This window comes from Myotis nattereri (genome assembly GCF_964212035.1).
Source record: "Myotis nattereri genome assembly, chromosome: 1".
NCBI classification, from domain to species: domain Eukaryota; kingdom Metazoa; phylum Chordata; class Mammalia; order Chiroptera; family Vespertilionidae; genus Myotis; species Myotis nattereri.
In genome coordinates this window covers 136,947,783-136,964,584 of record NC_138075.1, presented here as the reverse complement: position 1 = coordinate 136,964,584, position 16,802 = coordinate 136,947,783, and the positions used below count along the sequence as shown (strand labels likewise).

General features: G+C 37.0%; 1 protein-coding gene across 1 annotated transcript in view; it reads left to right on the top strand.

The window, feature by feature from the left end:
* Nucleotides 1-16,802, top strand: part of DNAJC1 (DnaJ heat shock protein family (Hsp40) member C1) — a 213,014-nt gene that overhangs the window by 105,899 nt on the left and 90,313 nt on the right. Inside the window, exons 7-8 of the mRNA XM_081103978.1 lie at nucleotides 4,455-4,545; nucleotides 13,840-14,003. Coding sequence (XP_080960104.1) covers nucleotides 4,455-4,545; nucleotides 13,840-14,003 — 255 coding nt within the window. The remainder of the gene's footprint in view (nucleotides 1-4,454; nucleotides 4,546-13,839; nucleotides 14,004-16,802) is intronic.

The window sequence follows — 16,802 nt, the reverse complement described above, 5'->3', positions numbered from 1 at the left end:
TCAGAAAGATCATACACCATGACCAAGTAGGATTTATCCCAGGGATGCAAGGATGGTACAATATCCGCAAATCAATAAACATGATACATCACATAAACAAATTGAAAGAAAAAAACCACATGGTCATATCAATTGATGCAGAAAAAGCATTTGACAAAATTCAACACCCATTTTTGATAAAAGCTCTCAGCAAGGTGGGAGTAGAAGGATCATACCTCAACATAATAAAAGCCATATATGACAGGCCCACAGCCAACATCATACTCAATGGACAAAAACTAACACCATTTCCCCTAAGAACAGGAACAAGACAGGGATGCCCCCTCTCACCACTCCTGTTCAACATAGTACTGGAAGTGTTAGCCATTGCAATTCGGCAAGAAGAAGAAATAAAAGGCATCCAAATTGGAAAAGAGGAAGTAAAACTGTCCTTATTTGCAGACGACATGATATTATACATACAAAACCCTAGAGACTCCATCAAAAAGCTACTAGACTTAATACATGAATTTGGCAATGTAGCAGGATACAAAATTAACCCCAAGAAATCTGAGGCATTTCTATACACCAATAGTGAACTTTCAGAAAGAGAGATTATAAAAACAATCCCGTTTACCATCGCACCAAAAAAATTAAGCTACCTAGGAATAAACTTAACTAAAGAGGTAAAAGACCTCTACTCAGAAAACTACAGGACGTTGAAAAAAGATATAGAGGAAGACATAAACAGATGGGAGAACATACCGTGTTCATGGATTGGTAGAATCAACATCATTAAAATGTCCATTCTACCCAAAGCAACCTATAAATTCAACGCACTTCCCATTAAAATACCAACGGCATGCTTCAGAGATCTAGAACGAACTCTCCAAAAATTCATCTGGAATAAAAAAAGACCCCGAATAGCTACAGCAATTCTGAAAAAGACTAAAGTAGGTGGGATCTCAATACCAGATATCAAGTTGTATTACAAAGCCACTGTTCTCAAAACTGCCTGGTACTGGCACAAGAATAGGCATATAGATCAATGGGATAGAATAGAGAGCCCAGAAATCGGCCCGAACCAATATGCTCAATTAATATTTGACAAAGGAGGCAAGAACATACAATGGAGCCAAGATAGACTCTTCAATAAATGGTGTTGGGAAAATTGGACAGATATATGCAAGAAAATGAAACTAGACCACCAACTTACAGCATACACAAAAATAAACTCAAAATGGATAAAGGACTTAAATGTACGACAGGAAACCATAAAAATTCTAGAAGAATTCAAAGGCAACAAAATCTCAGACATATGCCGAAGCAATTTCTTCACTGATACAGCTCCTAGGGCACTTGAAACTAAAGAGAAAATGAACAAATGGGACTACATCAAAATAAAAAGCTTCTGCACAGCAAAAGAAACCATCAACAAAACAACGAGAAAACCCACTGTGTGGGAAAACATATTTGCCAATGTCATATCTGATAAGGGCCTAATCTCCAAAATTTATAGGGAACTCATACAACTCAACAAAAGGAAGATAAACAATCCAATCAAAAAATGGGCAAAGGATCTAAATAGACACCTTTCAAAAGAGGACATTCAGAAAGCCAAGAGACATATGAAAACATGCTCAAAGTCACTAATCATCCGAGAGATGCAAATCAAAACAACAATGAGGTACCATCTCACACCTGTCAGACTGGCTATCATCAACAAATCAACAAACGAGAAGTGCTGGAGAGGATGTGGAGAAAAAGGAACACTCGTGCACTGCTGGTGGGAATGCAGACTGGTGCAGCCACTATGGAAGACAGTATGGAGTTTCCTTAAAAAACTGAAAATGGAACTCCCATTTGACCCTGTGATCCCACTTCTAGGAATATATCCCAAGAAACCAGAAACACCAATCAGAAAGGATATATGCACCCCTATGTTCATAGCAGCACAATTCACCATAGCTAAGATTTGAAAACAGCCTAAGTGCCCATCAGCAGATGAATGGATTAGAAAACTGTGGTACATCTACATGATGGAATACTATGCTGCTCTAAAAAGGAAGGAACTCTTACCATTTGCAACGTCATGGATGGAACTGGAGAGCATTATGCTAAGTGAAATAAGCCAGTCAATGAAGGAAAAATACCACATGATCTCACTCATTCATGGATAATAGAGACCATTATAAACTTTTGAACAATAATAGATACAAAGGCAGAGCTGCCTCAAACAGATTGTCAAACTGCAGCAGGAAGGCCGGGGAGGGTTGGGGGGCAGGAGGTAGGGGGATAAGAGATCAACTAAAGGACTTGTATGCATGCATATAAGGATAACCAGTGGACATAAGACATTGGGGGATAGGGGAGGCTAGGGGACTGTCTAGGGCGGGGGGATAAAATGGACACATATGTAATACCCTTTGTAATACTTTAAGCAATAAATTTAAAAAAATAAAAATAAAAAAATAAAATAAAATAAAATCCACTTCCATCCTGAAAAAAAAAAAAAGATACATTTTTTGTCTCTCTGACAAAAAAAAAAAAGTGTGATTTTTGATTCATTCACACTGGACAGCTATTGTGGTAGCGGCTGTTGTCATTTTTTTATTTGACAGTAAGGGAAAAGAGGTCAATGCCCCTAACTAAATAGTCAGATATTGCATGTTTTGAAAAATTCTTGTGGCACACCGGATGGAAGAATCACTGCCCTAGAGTTATTTTTTATACCTCTCATTATTATTCCACATCAGTCAGTCTGTTGTGGACCAACATTCACGAGAATAAGACTACCGACTTCAATTAGGTCTTAAACAGCAAGCAAGGATTTATTGAACTGGCCAGTGACTGCCACAGGCTTTCTCCTGCTGCAGCAGCCCCGAGCTTGGTGCTCGGCGAGCTTTTATTCACAGAAACTACAAACGTCCTTGATTTACAGTTACAAGGGTCTAATCAGGACCTTGACGCGCCGATGTCTGGGAGTGGGAGACTTGGAGTTATGCCTGGTTACCTATCCTTGACCCCATCCTTGTTAAAATTTTTTTACTGACATTCATCACAAGTCATCATTTCTTTCTATCTAGTTTCTCATGTATTTCTATCTAGTTTAGTTCAATGAACTCTATTGAATGCCTGCTTTATGCCAGATACTGTGCTCTGGGCATATAAGTACTCCTATCTTAAATTTCTGATTTTCTAGGAGAGAATATAGCATGATTCAAGCAATCATAGAAGTGTGTTTCAGTAGCAGTATACAAGAGGAATTACTTTGTTAGGGAAGGCAGAAAGACTTGCAAAGGATATGATGCTTGAATAGGGTTTTTAAGAATAGATAGGAGTTCTTCAGAATAATGATAGAGTAGCAACATATGCTAGCTAGAGGGCAAAGCATACACAAAGACATGGAAGCATAGCACAGTGTGACCTGGCAGCCATAGGTAATAGCACTATAGAACAGATGAAGTTTGAGTTAAAGGGTGGTGAAAATTATGTTTTTGCTTTTTTTATTGTCAAGAGCTTTATATGCCTACACTAGAGTATCAACTTGTTTTTCTCCATGTCTGTGATTATTGAAGGCTTAGTCTTTTTCAGTACTCTGCTAAATCATTCATATGTACCGGACCTTTAGACTTTAGCCACTGTTATCTTGACAACTAAGCATTTGTATATAGCATGTGTTCTTAATCTTCAACCCTCCACGATAGGAACTGATATCTTAGTATAGTAGAAGGAGGAATGACAACTTTCACTTGTATCTACATGGTCATATAGGTTTCATAATCAGATTTGCATATAACTTTGAAAAAAATTTTAGAGTTAAAGGACTAATATGAAAATAATGTTAGTACAATAATGCAATTTACTATACAAAATAATTTAATTCCATTAAAAAGTGTCTTTTTTCTGCTCTCTAGTCATGCGATAGCACTATATTGAAAAATGCACAATGGAAGAAAACAGGAAGAGGATACCTCCCTTCCATATCTGAGAGAAAATACTTAAATGTATACTCATGCAATGTCTGGCTTTAATCAGCTCTCTAAGACAGTAAAATTATAGGAAATTGTTCATTCATTTTCTTCTGTTCGTCATAAAATTTGAAAGCATAAACACAAAGGAAGACTCGTTGTTAAAGAATATACTGCTTTAGCCCCAGTCAGTATGGTTCAGTGGTTAAAGCATCGGCCTGCACACTGAAAGGTCGTGGGTTCTCTTCCCAGTCAAGGGCATGTACCTGGGTTGCATGTTCAATCCCAGGCCCCACTCGGGGCTTGTGGAGGCAATCAATTGATATGTCTCTCTCACGTCGATATCTCTCTCTCTTCCACTCTCTCAAAAAAAAAATCAATGGAAAAAATATCCTCTGGTGAGAACTAACAAAACAAAAAAGAATATACTGCTTTAAAATAAAGTTGCGTGGAAAATAATATCAAAGCAAACTGATTCTTATATTAATCTGTAACTTTTTTAAGGATGCTGGACAGTTTTATGCTAAATATAAAGAAACAAGACTGAAGGAAAAGGAAGATGCATTGACTAGAGCTGAACTTGAAACACTTCAAAGTGAGTTTTAAACATTATCTTACTGTGTTAACAAAATCATATAAAATTGATTATTTAAGTTTGAATTTTCTCTTAAATTCAGTAGCAATTAAATTTTCTATGTCTTCTTTGCCACCCTCTATATAGAGTTAGTTGTTCTTAATGTATAATATGTGGGAAATACTGTATTAGTAATTATTGAGCCCTCCACAGTTTAATGTCAGAAGGAGAGAGAAACAACATGGGTCATATAGCTCCTCAAGTCTAGGAGGCATCCAGAATCTGGAAACCCTAAAATACTCCAGTGCTGTAATTGTCACTGATACAATATTATGTGCCAAGTCTATCCAGTTATCACCCAACTTGCTGTATGACAGTAGTAAGTGGGAAACCTGGAAAATCAATGGCTTTTGTTTTGAAAGTTTTGTTTCATTTGTATTAGTGTTATATAATATGAAAAACCTTGACTACATTATCAGCATGTTGAAGTCTTCCACTGAACACTAAAGACAGTTATTGCTGATTTTGGGAAAAGTGGAACATAAAAGGCATTTTCCCCATTTTCTTTTTTGTCTGATTGTTGAAATAGTTTCAATTAAATTGAATAAATAAAACTAAATGTAATTTTTATTAAGTAAAATGTTTACATAAAAGTTTTCTAAGCCTTTTAAGAATAGTCAAAATGTGCCTTTACATTCCTTTATTTTTGTTAAGAGCGTTTAACAATATTTAGCATTAATTTATTTATTACTGTTGTTTACCATCTGGTTCCCCCAATAAAATATAAGTTTCGGGTCTATTGTTTCTATTAAAGTACCTTAAAGAGTCCCTGGGACACAGTAGGTGCTCAATAAGTACTTGACTGAATTCATGGAGGTGGAATCTCCTATTTTAAAAATTCCAATGTATTTTTGGTTCAGACTTCATTTCCTTCACAGATCTGGATTCTTAGAAAAGTGCATGGTGCCGGTACCAATCTGGGCACAGAAGACAATGCAAAGATTACTTTGTACCTATAAATGAATGTACATGATAGCATGCATAGTTTTATAAAATAATTTGTATACTTTTGAGGATATGCAGTAAAAGTTTTTCTGCAGCATATAGTAGTAATTTAGCCAAATCAACCTAGAGATGAGCAACTGTGGTATTAGTATACCACACATTTAATATACAGAAAAGTGGTATTAGCTATTTCCCTTCATATACTGAAAGTCCTAGCTACTGCCTTCACCCTGACATCAGACCAGGGTTTAAGAACAGATAAGAATTATGTTATCTTCACACCCAAAAGTGCATTGCCACTACCTACTAGTAAATGTGTGCCTTTGAGGATTTTAGTTTTCTGATCTGTCAAAAAAAAAAAAATGTTGGACTAGATTACCCCAGTGTTAGTTTTCTATTGCTACTCTAACAAATGGCCACAAATTAAATGGCTTAAACACAAATTTATTATCTTAGAGTTGTGTGGGTCAGAAGTCTGACCTGGATCTCACTTACCTAAAATCAAGGTTTATCAAGCAGGGCTGCATTCCTTTCCCAGCTTCTAGAGACCTCCCACATTCCTTGGATCCTGGCCCTTCCTCCATCTTCAAAGCCAGCAATGGTTCATCTCTTACTGTTCTTCTAGTGTCACATCTCTGCCTGAACATAACTGGGAAAGGTTCTCTGCTTTTAAGGACCCATGTGACTAGATGAGGTCACCCTGGAGAATTCAGGATAATCTCCCTTCTCAAGGTGTTCATCATAATTACATCTGCAAAGTCCCTTTTCCCTTGTAAAGTGAAATATTCCCAGCTTCCGGGGATTAGAATATGGTCATATTTAGGGGACTTTTTTTTTTTTTTTTTTTTTGCCTATCAGAATTCTTCAAATATCTGGGAAGCTTTAGCTTTAGCACAGGACTAGTTTTTTGTTTTTTCGCGTTTTTTTGTCTGCAGGATTGAATACAGTGTCCTGGCACATAGTGATTGTTTAGCAGATGGATGAATAAATGGATACATGAATTAATGTAATGCCATGAATATTAATGAGTGTCATGTGAGCACCTATTCTATACAGAACTCAGATTCAGGAGCATGTAGTTTAATTCAAAAGTTTCAACAATTACAAGTACAAACTAATATTCAAATCAATTATATAACTATTTAAGTCAGATTTCCATGAAGAGGAAAATTTTTAGTATGAGAGAGGATTACATATTAAGATTGACTAATGTGCCGAAACCGGTTTGGCTCAGTGGATAGAGCGTCGGCTTGCGGACTGAAAGGTCCCAGGTTTGATTCCGGTCAAGGGCATGTACCTGGGTTGCGGGCACATCCCCAACAGGGGGTGTGCAGGAGGCAGCTGATCGATGTCTCTCTCATCGATGTTTCTAGCTCTCTATCTCTCTCCCTTCCTCTCTGTAAAAAATCAATAAAATATATTTTAAAAAAAAAAGACTATTTAAAAAAAAGAAAAAAAAAGATTGACTAATGTGTGTGTTGGGGGAGTAAGGGTAGGCAAATGATTATTATTGTCATATTAAACCTAAGATTGAAATAGAAGCTGATGTTATAGCAGACATTGAAATAGTTTCAGTTTAATTGAATAAATCAATGAATAAATGAAACTAAATGTAATTTTTATATAATTGTTATAAAATTGTTACATAAAATTTTCTAAGCCTTTTAAAACTAGTTAGTCAAAAGGAGGGGGAAATCACATTTTCTATAAGAAAAGAGAAAAATATTAAACTAACTCTTTGATATGTAAATGGCATGTAACATTAGTTTTCTTTGTACCATATAATGGTTCAATATATGTATATATTGCAACATGATCACAACAGTAAGTCTAATTAATATCCATCATATTGTAACTACTACAAATGTTTTTTGTTGTGATGAGAGCTTTTAAGATTGATTCTCTTAGCAACTTTTTAATATATAATACAGTATTATTAACGATAGTCATCATGCTGTCCATTTTATCCCCAGAATTTATTTATTTATAACACAACTTATTTTTATGCAGTTTTTGTAACAAGCCATTTATATTGGCATATATGAATTCTCTCATAATAATGGATTAAGTATGTACACTAAAATTCTTTGAAAATAGGGGTTAAAACATAAAGTATTTATCATAATACAGAAACTTCCTTTTGAAGTTTATGACTATTTTTCCAAATATGTAGACCATTTGCATTTAATGTAATTATTGATATGTTAAGGACTTAAGTCTGCCATTTTAATTTTTGTTTTCTCTTTGTTCTCTCTCTTTTTCATTTCCCTGTTTTCTTTTTCCTGATTCTTTGTGGGTTATTTGAATATTATTTTTTTAGAATTCTATTTGGATTTACTTATAGTTTTTTAGTGTATCACTTTGTATAACTTTTTTGGTGGGTGCTCTAGGTATATGTTAAATATACATAACTTATACATCTAGTGTTGTCCACAGTTTACCATTTCAAGTGATATGTAGAAACATTTCCTCCCTTTACGTTCATTTACCTTTCCCACTTATAATTGTCTTATGTATTTTCTTTACATACATTGAATGTTATTGTAATTCGGCTGTCAAACATAACTTAAAAAACTATAGAGGAGGAGGAAAATCTATTGTGTTAACCCATATTTTTATATTTCTCTTGTTTTTTCTTTCTTCCTATTGTTTTAAATTTTTTTTATGACTTCCTTTTTTTTGGAGAATTTCCTTTAGTCATTATCAGACAGGTCTCCTGGTAACAAATTTTCTTAGTTTTCCTTCATCTAAAGTTATCTTGGTTTTCCCTTTATTCCTGAAGGATATTTTCACTAGACACAGAATTTTTTCTTAACTAAAACCTCTTTTTTTAATGTATTTTTTCATTGATTTTTAGAGACAGGAAGGGAGAGAGAAACATCGACCAGCTGCCTCCTACACTCCCCCTACTGGGGATTGAGCCTGCAACCTGGGCTTGTGCCCTGACTCGAAATCGAACCAGTGACCTCTTGGTTCCTGAGTCGATGCTCAACCACTGAGTCACACTGGCTGGGCTCACTAGATACAGAATTTTTTAAAAATATATTTTTATTGATTTCAGAGAGGAAGAGAGAGGGAGAGAGAAATACTAGAAACATCAATGATAAGAGTGAATCATTAATCGGCTGCCTCCTGCATGTCCCCAACTGAGGATAGAGCCCACAACCCGGGCATGTGCCCTTGACCAGAATCGAAGCTGGGACTCTACAGTCTGCAGGCTGAGGCTCTATCCAGTGAGCGAAACCGGCCAGGCTAGATACAGAATTTTAAGTTGACAGTTCTTTACTTTCAGCATTTGAAAACGTTGTGCCACTTCCCTCTGGCTACATGTGTTTGGATACAAATTCTATTGTCATTTGAATTGCTTTTCCTTTACAGGTAAGGTTTCATTTCTCTCTTGCTACTTTTAAGATATTTTTCTTTTTCCTTCTTTTTTTCAGAAGTTTGATTTTCATTATTTATGCATGGATTTCTTTGCATGTATTTTGTTTGAGATTCATTAAGCTTCTTGAATCTGTAGGGTTGTATCTTTTGCCAGCTTTAACAAACTTTCAGGCAATATTTCTTTGAATCCTCTTTTAGTCCTGCCCTCTTTTTCTCTTTCAGGAATTTTGTGACATGAATGTGGGTGCTCTGATCATCCATCTATCTATCTATCTTTCTTTCTTTCTTTCTTTCTTTCTTTCTTTCTTTCTTTCTTTCTTTCTTTCTTCCTTCCTTCCTTCCTTCCTTCCTTCCTTCCTTCCTTCCTTCCTTCCTTTTTTCCTTCCTTCCTTCTTTCCTCGTTTCTCTCTCTCTCTCTCTCTCTCTCTCTCTCTCTCTCTCTCTCTCTCTCTCTCTCTCTCTCTCTTAATCTGCTTTCTCTGTTTTTCAGATTGGGTAATTTCTATTATTCTGTCGTCAAATTCACTGATTGTTCTCTCTGCTCCATTTTTCTGTCGAGTGCCTATTCATTGTTTTTAATTTCAGTTAATATACCTTTCAGTTTTTATATTCCTATTTGGTTTTTTATGTCTTGTATTTTTTTTTCTGTTGACTTTTTATTTCTTTACTTATTTTAAAGTGTTTCTTATTGCTTGTCAAAACATTTTCATAATGGCTGCTTTAAAATCCTAGTCAGATCATTTGGGTATCTTTTTCATCTTGTTGGCATCTGTTGATTTTCTTTTCATTCAAATTGAGATATTCTTGATGAGATTTTTTATTAAAACTTGTACATTTGGGCCATTATAAGACTCTGGATCTTATTTAATCTTTTCTTTTTCCTAATGTTCTCTGACAACGCTCTAGTAGAAGAAGGACAAGGTTGCTGCCCTGTTATGGTCAGGTAGGGGTGGGAGTCCAGGTTCCCTCATGGCCTGTATTACAGCTGAGGGAGAGAGGAGTTGTGAATACTCTCAGGGTTGGGTGGATATGGGTGTTCCTGCTTGTCAGTAGGCCTCCACTGGTAACACCCTGGCTGGGAGAGGCAAGAATATCTACTTACTGCTCCCCACCTGGCTTCTGAAATGGGCGGAGGGGGAGAAGGGGGATACCTCATTGCTGCTGGGCAGCTGTGAAAGCCCTGAGTGTCCTCTCTGCTTCCTCTGAAACCATCCTGGAAGGGCAGGGTAGGGACACCTCATTATACTTGAATGGATGTAGAGATCCAGGCTACCCACTTGTTCTCTACTGACTCTACAGGGAAGGTGGTCCTCATTACCTCTCAGCAGGGATGAAAGTCTGGCTTCCTACACCTTCTGTCTCACCCTGGAGGGGAGACTGTGGTGCCTTGTTACAGCCTCACAGTGGCAGAAGTCTAGGCTTCCCATTAGCCTTGCTGGCATAGGGAAGGGTTTTGTCAGTTCTTTTTACCTGAAGTAGATTGGCTATTATCTAAAAGTTTTGTTTTGGTTGTTTTTTTTCTTTTCTTAATTTCCTTTTTCTTTTTTATCTTTTTTTCCGGGGGGAGGGTGGGGGAGTCTGGGATGTATGAGGCAAAAAAACAAACACCTCACACAACTCACCACCTTGGTGTTCATTGAGTCCTGCCATACCTAGCTGGTCTTTCTTTCCATTATTCAGAATCATGTTGTGTTTGTTTCATACAAAAAATTTAGGACTAAAAAAAAAAATTAAGACTTTTAGTTTTTCTTAGTGGGATGACTGTGGAAAAGTATTTCTCCATTTTTCCAGGACTAGAAGTTTTGTACTACTTTTTTAAAGTGATTTTTAAATGCTTATTTAAAAAGACATCAAACACTTGTAATGGTGATGAAACACCCCAGAAATAAATACAAACAACCAGATTTATTTACTTCTTTTTTATAAGTGGTTCTCTATAAGCAGACAAAATTAGTTCTCATGAGATGGTTTCTTGTTTATGTGGGCTGTCCCTTAGCAGTACTTTGTACAAAATAAAATAAAATAAATGAGAGAAGCTGAATAATGTGACAGGCTTCATGTGGAGTGTGGAGTCAATTTTATGGCTTCTTCTTTTCTTTTTCTTTTTTTTTCTTTTTTTTTGCTTCTTCTTTTCTAAAAACGTTTTCAAAAACAAAAACCTAGCCCTGGCTGGTTTGGCTCAATGGATAGAACGGCAGCCTGCAGATTGAAGGGTCCCAGGTTCGATTCTGGTCAAGGGCACATACCTGCGTTGCAGGCTGATCCCCAGTAGGGGGCATGCAGGAGGCAGCCGATCAATGATTCTCTCTCATCATCATTGATGTTTCTATCTCTCCCTCTTCCTTCCCTTCCTCTTTGAAATCAATAAAAATATATTTTTTAAAAACAAAACAAACTGGCCTTCTATTTGGGCTTGTATGGTACTCTGGTGATACTATATGTGATTGTTGATACGTTTGTAGCAAATTAACATGTCATTTAAGGTACTAATTTCCTGTTATGGTGTCAGGGTTTGTTGTGGGGGCTTTTTTTAAGTCAGCAACCTAAAAGCCTGAAAATATTAAGGTATTAAAGTAATCCTCAATACTAATAAAAGGATAATATGCTAATTAGACCGGGAGACCTTCCAGATGTCCTTCTGGACAAAGCCATGGTGGCAGGGCCAAAGCAGAGGCAGTTAGGGGTGATCAGACCAGGAGGGAAGGGCATTTGGAGGTGATCAGGCTGGCAGGGGCAGGGGGCAGTTGGGTGCGATCAGGCTGGTGGGGGGGGGGGGCAGTTGGGAACGAGCAGGCCAGCATGGGGGGGGGAGGAGTTGGGGGCGAGAAGGCCGGCGGGGGGGGTGTTGCCAGTTGGGAGCAAGCAAGCCGACAGAGTGGTTAGAGGCGGCCAGGCAGGCAGGCAGGTGAGTGGTTAGGAGCCAGCGGTACCAGATTGCGAGAGGGATGTCCAACTCCCAGTCCCAGATTGGAGAGGGTGCAGGTCGGGCTGAGGGACAAACCCCACCCCCACACACACGAATTTCGTGCACCGGGCCACTAGTATAAAATAAAATATAATAGTAGATTCCACATAATTTCTAATTAAGATAATATTCTTTCTAAACAGAACTGTTTCCCACAGCACTATATTCTTAATGTACATTATTTTTGGCCTTTTATTTCTATTGGGCTGTTTATCGCCTTGTTACTTTATAAAATATCTTTATATAATCTATTTATCAATCTTTTGTTTGTACTTCGACTTGTAGAAGTTCTTTCCAAATCTGTTATTTCTCTCTTGATTTGTTATTCTATCTTTTATCTTTTTTATAGCAACTGGGTTCCTAGTTAATATTTCCTCTTTCTTTAAATAGTACAGGTAGATTTTTAGATTTCTCATTGTAAGATTTTATTGTTTTGGTATTAAATCAAATCACCTATCCACCTGGGATTTACTAATGTATGTGTCCCAGTTGTTATTTTTTCAAATGGATATTTAGTTGTGCCAGCATCATTTATTAAATCCATTTCCCACTGAATTTAAATATTTATAGGTTCTCTATTCTCATCCAGGATTTTGTCTATTCCTATGCCCATAAATTTTATTAAGTTATAGTACATGCAAACACACACACACACACACACACACACACAGGATGGTAAAGATATGGTTTTAAGGCTGTGTGATTTTGACAATAGTAATTAAGAATGGAGTTGCTTCTCAATGTTAACTCTATAATAAAAATGGGATTTAATGAAGAGGCCAGTTGATAACTAGCTACTGATAACTACCCCTGATGCTGCCAGATTAATTTTGCCTTTGTAAAATATTGAAAAGATAAATGTATACCATTTTGTGCCAGGTATTTTGATAGGGGATAATTTTTTTTCACATCAAACTTATGAGGTTAGATTTACCTATCTTTTACAGATCAGAAAATGACACTTGATCAAATAGTTATTTGCCCAATATTTAACTATTAGGTGGTAAACATAGGTTTAAAACACTAATGACCAGGCTTTTTCAGTTGTGCCAGAAATGAAATGTTTCATGTACTAGTAAAGTACTTTTTCCCCAGTTTTTAAAAATTTTATTTTTAAATTATAGTTTACATTCAATGTTATTTTGTATTAGTTTCTGGTTTACAGCATAGCAGTTATATAATCATATACTTCACAAAGTGTTCCACCAATATTTCAAGTACCCACCTGGCACCATGCATAGTTATTACAGCATTATTGACTATATTCCCTATGCTTTACTTTACATCCCTATCATAACTACCAATTAGTACTTCTTAATCCCTTCACCTTTTTCACCCAACCCCCTAATGGCCCTTCCTTATGGCATTCATCAGTCTGTTCTCTGTATCTATAAGTCTGTTTCTATTTTGTTTGTTCATTTATTTTATCCTTCAGATTCCACATATAACTGAAATCATATGGAAAGTACTTTGAAAACTAAAGATGTATACAAATTGATATGATGATTATATCATCATCATCTCACCATTAGCATCTCTGAGGATTTTTTTGTTTTGATTTTTATTTATTGATTTGAGAGAGAGAAACATCAATTTGTTGTTTCACTTATTTATGCATTCATTGGTTGCTTTTTGTTTGTGCCCTGACTGGGAATCAAACCCACACCTTGGGGTATCAGGATGATGCTCTGATCAACTGAGCTACCCAACTAGGGCCTCTAAATTTTATTTTAAAACAATGTATGTGAGGGGGGTAGAGGGTAACGTGGGGACAAGGATACATATGTAATATCTTAATAAAAAATATATTTAAAAAAAAAACAAAAAACAATGTATGTGCAGTAGAAAATGCACACTAAAACCTATAGCTAAATAGTTTCATGAAAAATAGGTGTTCTTTCAAGATATGGTCTATGAATAAAATGTTAAAAATTATTTTTGTTCTTTTAAACATTTGTTAGAGCAAAAGAAAGTTAAAGTAAAAAAACCAAAACCTGAATTTCCTGTGTATACGCCTTTGGAAACTGCATATATTCAATCATATGATCATGGAACTTCTATAGAAGAAATTGAGGAACAAATGGATGATTGGCTGGAAAACAGGAACAGAACACAGAAAAAACAGGTAAATACGCTTTTGAAATTTTATTTTGTGTCAAATATGTGCAGACAAGTACACTAAATATAGATATACAGCTACATATCTCAGTGAGCTCAGTCATCTATCACTAGAGAACCAAGTTAACCATTGCCCAGATCAAGAAATAGAGCATTGCTATTATTCACAGTGGCCAAGACATAGAAACAACCAAAGTATATTTTGATTGATGATTGAATAAAGAGGATGTGGTACATATATGCAATAGAATACTACTCAGCTATAAGAAAAGATGAAATAGTGCCATTTGCCACAACATGGATGGAACTTGAGAATATTATGCTAAGCATGCTAAGCAAAATAAGTCAGACAGAACAACTCAAGAATCATGATTTCACTTATAAAACTGAAGGGAACAAATGAACAAACAAGACAAATAAAAACACATAGACACAGACATCAGTAAAGTGCTTACCAAAGGGAAAAAGGTTTGGGGGGGAAGGGGTGTTGAAAATTTTAAGTAGGGTCAAATATATGGTGACAGAAGGAGATTTGACTTTCAGTGGTAAACACACAATGCCTTATGCAGATGATGTATCATAAAATTGTACACTGCAAACCTATATAATTTTATTAACCAACTAGAGGCCCGGTGCACGAATTCATGCAACAGTGGGGTCCCTCAGCCTGGCCTGCAGGATCAGGCTGAAACCGGCTCTCTGACATCCCCTGAGGGGTCCCGGATTGCAAGGGCGCAGGCCAGGCCGAGGGACCCCACCGGTGCACAATCGGGGCCAGGGAGGGACAAGGGATGTTGGCCAGTTGGGGAAGGCTCCAAGGCATGTCCAGCCAGTCTCCCTCATTCCCGATCAGCCAGACCCCAGCAAACCTACCAGTAGGAGCATCTTCCCCCTGGCGGTCAGTGGACATCATAGCAACTGGTCGACTGTCTGCTCTCTGGTGGTCAGTGCACGTCATAGCGAGCGGTTGAGCGGCCTTAGCATATCATTAGCATATTATGCTTTGATTGGTTGAATGGACGACCGGACACTTAGCATATTAGGCTTTTATTATATAGGATGTCGCCCCAATTAAAAAAGAGAGAGAGGGACAGAAGGAGGGATGAAGGGAGGAGACATTTCCAATACACAGAAGCCTTACTCATGCTTCCTCCTTTGGCCCATGAGCCAGGAGGTCACAGTTTGATTCACTACTTTTCTTTTCTTCCAACTAGATATCTATTTTCCTGACTTCTGACATCATAGATTAGTTTTTCCTATTGTTTGAAGTTTATAAATGGAATCATCCTTCATCATTTCAGACTGCTATAACAAAAATGTAATAGACTGGGTAGCTTAAAGAACAAACATTTATTTCTCATAGTTCTGAAGATTGAAAAGTCCAAGATCAAGGCATCAGCAGCTTTGGTGTCTGGAGAGGGTGCTTTTCCTAATTCATAGACAGTAGTCTTCTTGCTCTGTCCTTATATGGCAGAAAAGGTGAGAGAACTCTCTGAGGTCTCTTTTATAAGGTCACTTATTTCACTTATAAGGGCATATCACAATGGGAGTTATGAATTGAGGGGAACACAAACATTCCATCCAGAATACATCCCATATGTAATCTTCCATCTACTTTCCTCTATTTAATAAAATATTTGTGAGACTCATTCATTACTGTGTATAGCAGCGAGTTATTCATTTGTATTGCTATATAATAGACCATTTAGAAATATATACAGCACAAATTATTTTTTTGTTGGAGATTTGCATTGTTTCTAGTTTTTGGCGATATGAATAATTTTCTTGTGAATATTATTATACTTCTAGTACGTTTTATAAAAAATGTAACTTTCTATTTTGGGAGTTAGGTTGCAGGGTCAAGTTCAGTAAATAGTTCTAAATGAGTTTTTTTATAATGTTTGTATCAATTTCTACATAAGCAGCATGATATGAAATTTCTAGTTACTCTACATTCTTGCCAATACTTGGTCAAGTCTTTTATATTTTAAACATTATGGTAAGTTATGTAGTGATATCTAATTATGTTTCAGTTTGCATATTCCTTGATTAATAAGATTGAATTTATTAAACACTGATATCCTCCTATACAAAGAGCCTTTTCAAGTCTTTTTGTACTAGGTTGCCTGTGTTTTTACACACTGATTTTTTACGAGTTCTTTTTATATTTCAGAAATGAGTCTTGCATATATTTCCTCCTTCTGGCTTGCCTTTTTACTCTCTTCATGGTATCTTTTGATGATCAGAATTACTAATTTTAATAATCAATCTTTTCTTTTTCTTTATTTGGTGTTTTTTGTGTTGTGTTTAAGAAATACTTTCCTATCTCATAATAAAGACTAGAGGCCCGGTGCACAAAAATTTGTGCACTCAGGGGTTCCCTCAGCCCGGATATGCCCTCTTGCAGTCTGGGACCCCTCAGAGGAAGTCCACCTGCTGGTTTAGGCCCGCTCCCTGAGGGGATCAGGCCCAAGCTGGCAGTCAGAAATCCTTCTGGCAGCCCAGGAGCCCTCAGGGGATGTCCACTTGCCAGCGGGGAGCAGGCCTAAGCTGCAGTCAGACATCCTTAGCGCTGCTGAGTAGGCTGGAGAGGCTCCCACCACCACCGCTGTACTGGCAGCTGTCAGCCTGGCTTGTGGCTGAGCAGAGCTCCCCCTGTGGGAGCACACTGACCACCAGGGGGCAGCTCCTGCATTGATTGTCTGCCTCCTGGTGGTCAGTGTGTGACATAGTGACCAGTCATTCCCAGTCCTTCTGCTGTTAGGGTCAGTTTGCATATTACCCTTTTATTATATAGGACAGAGGC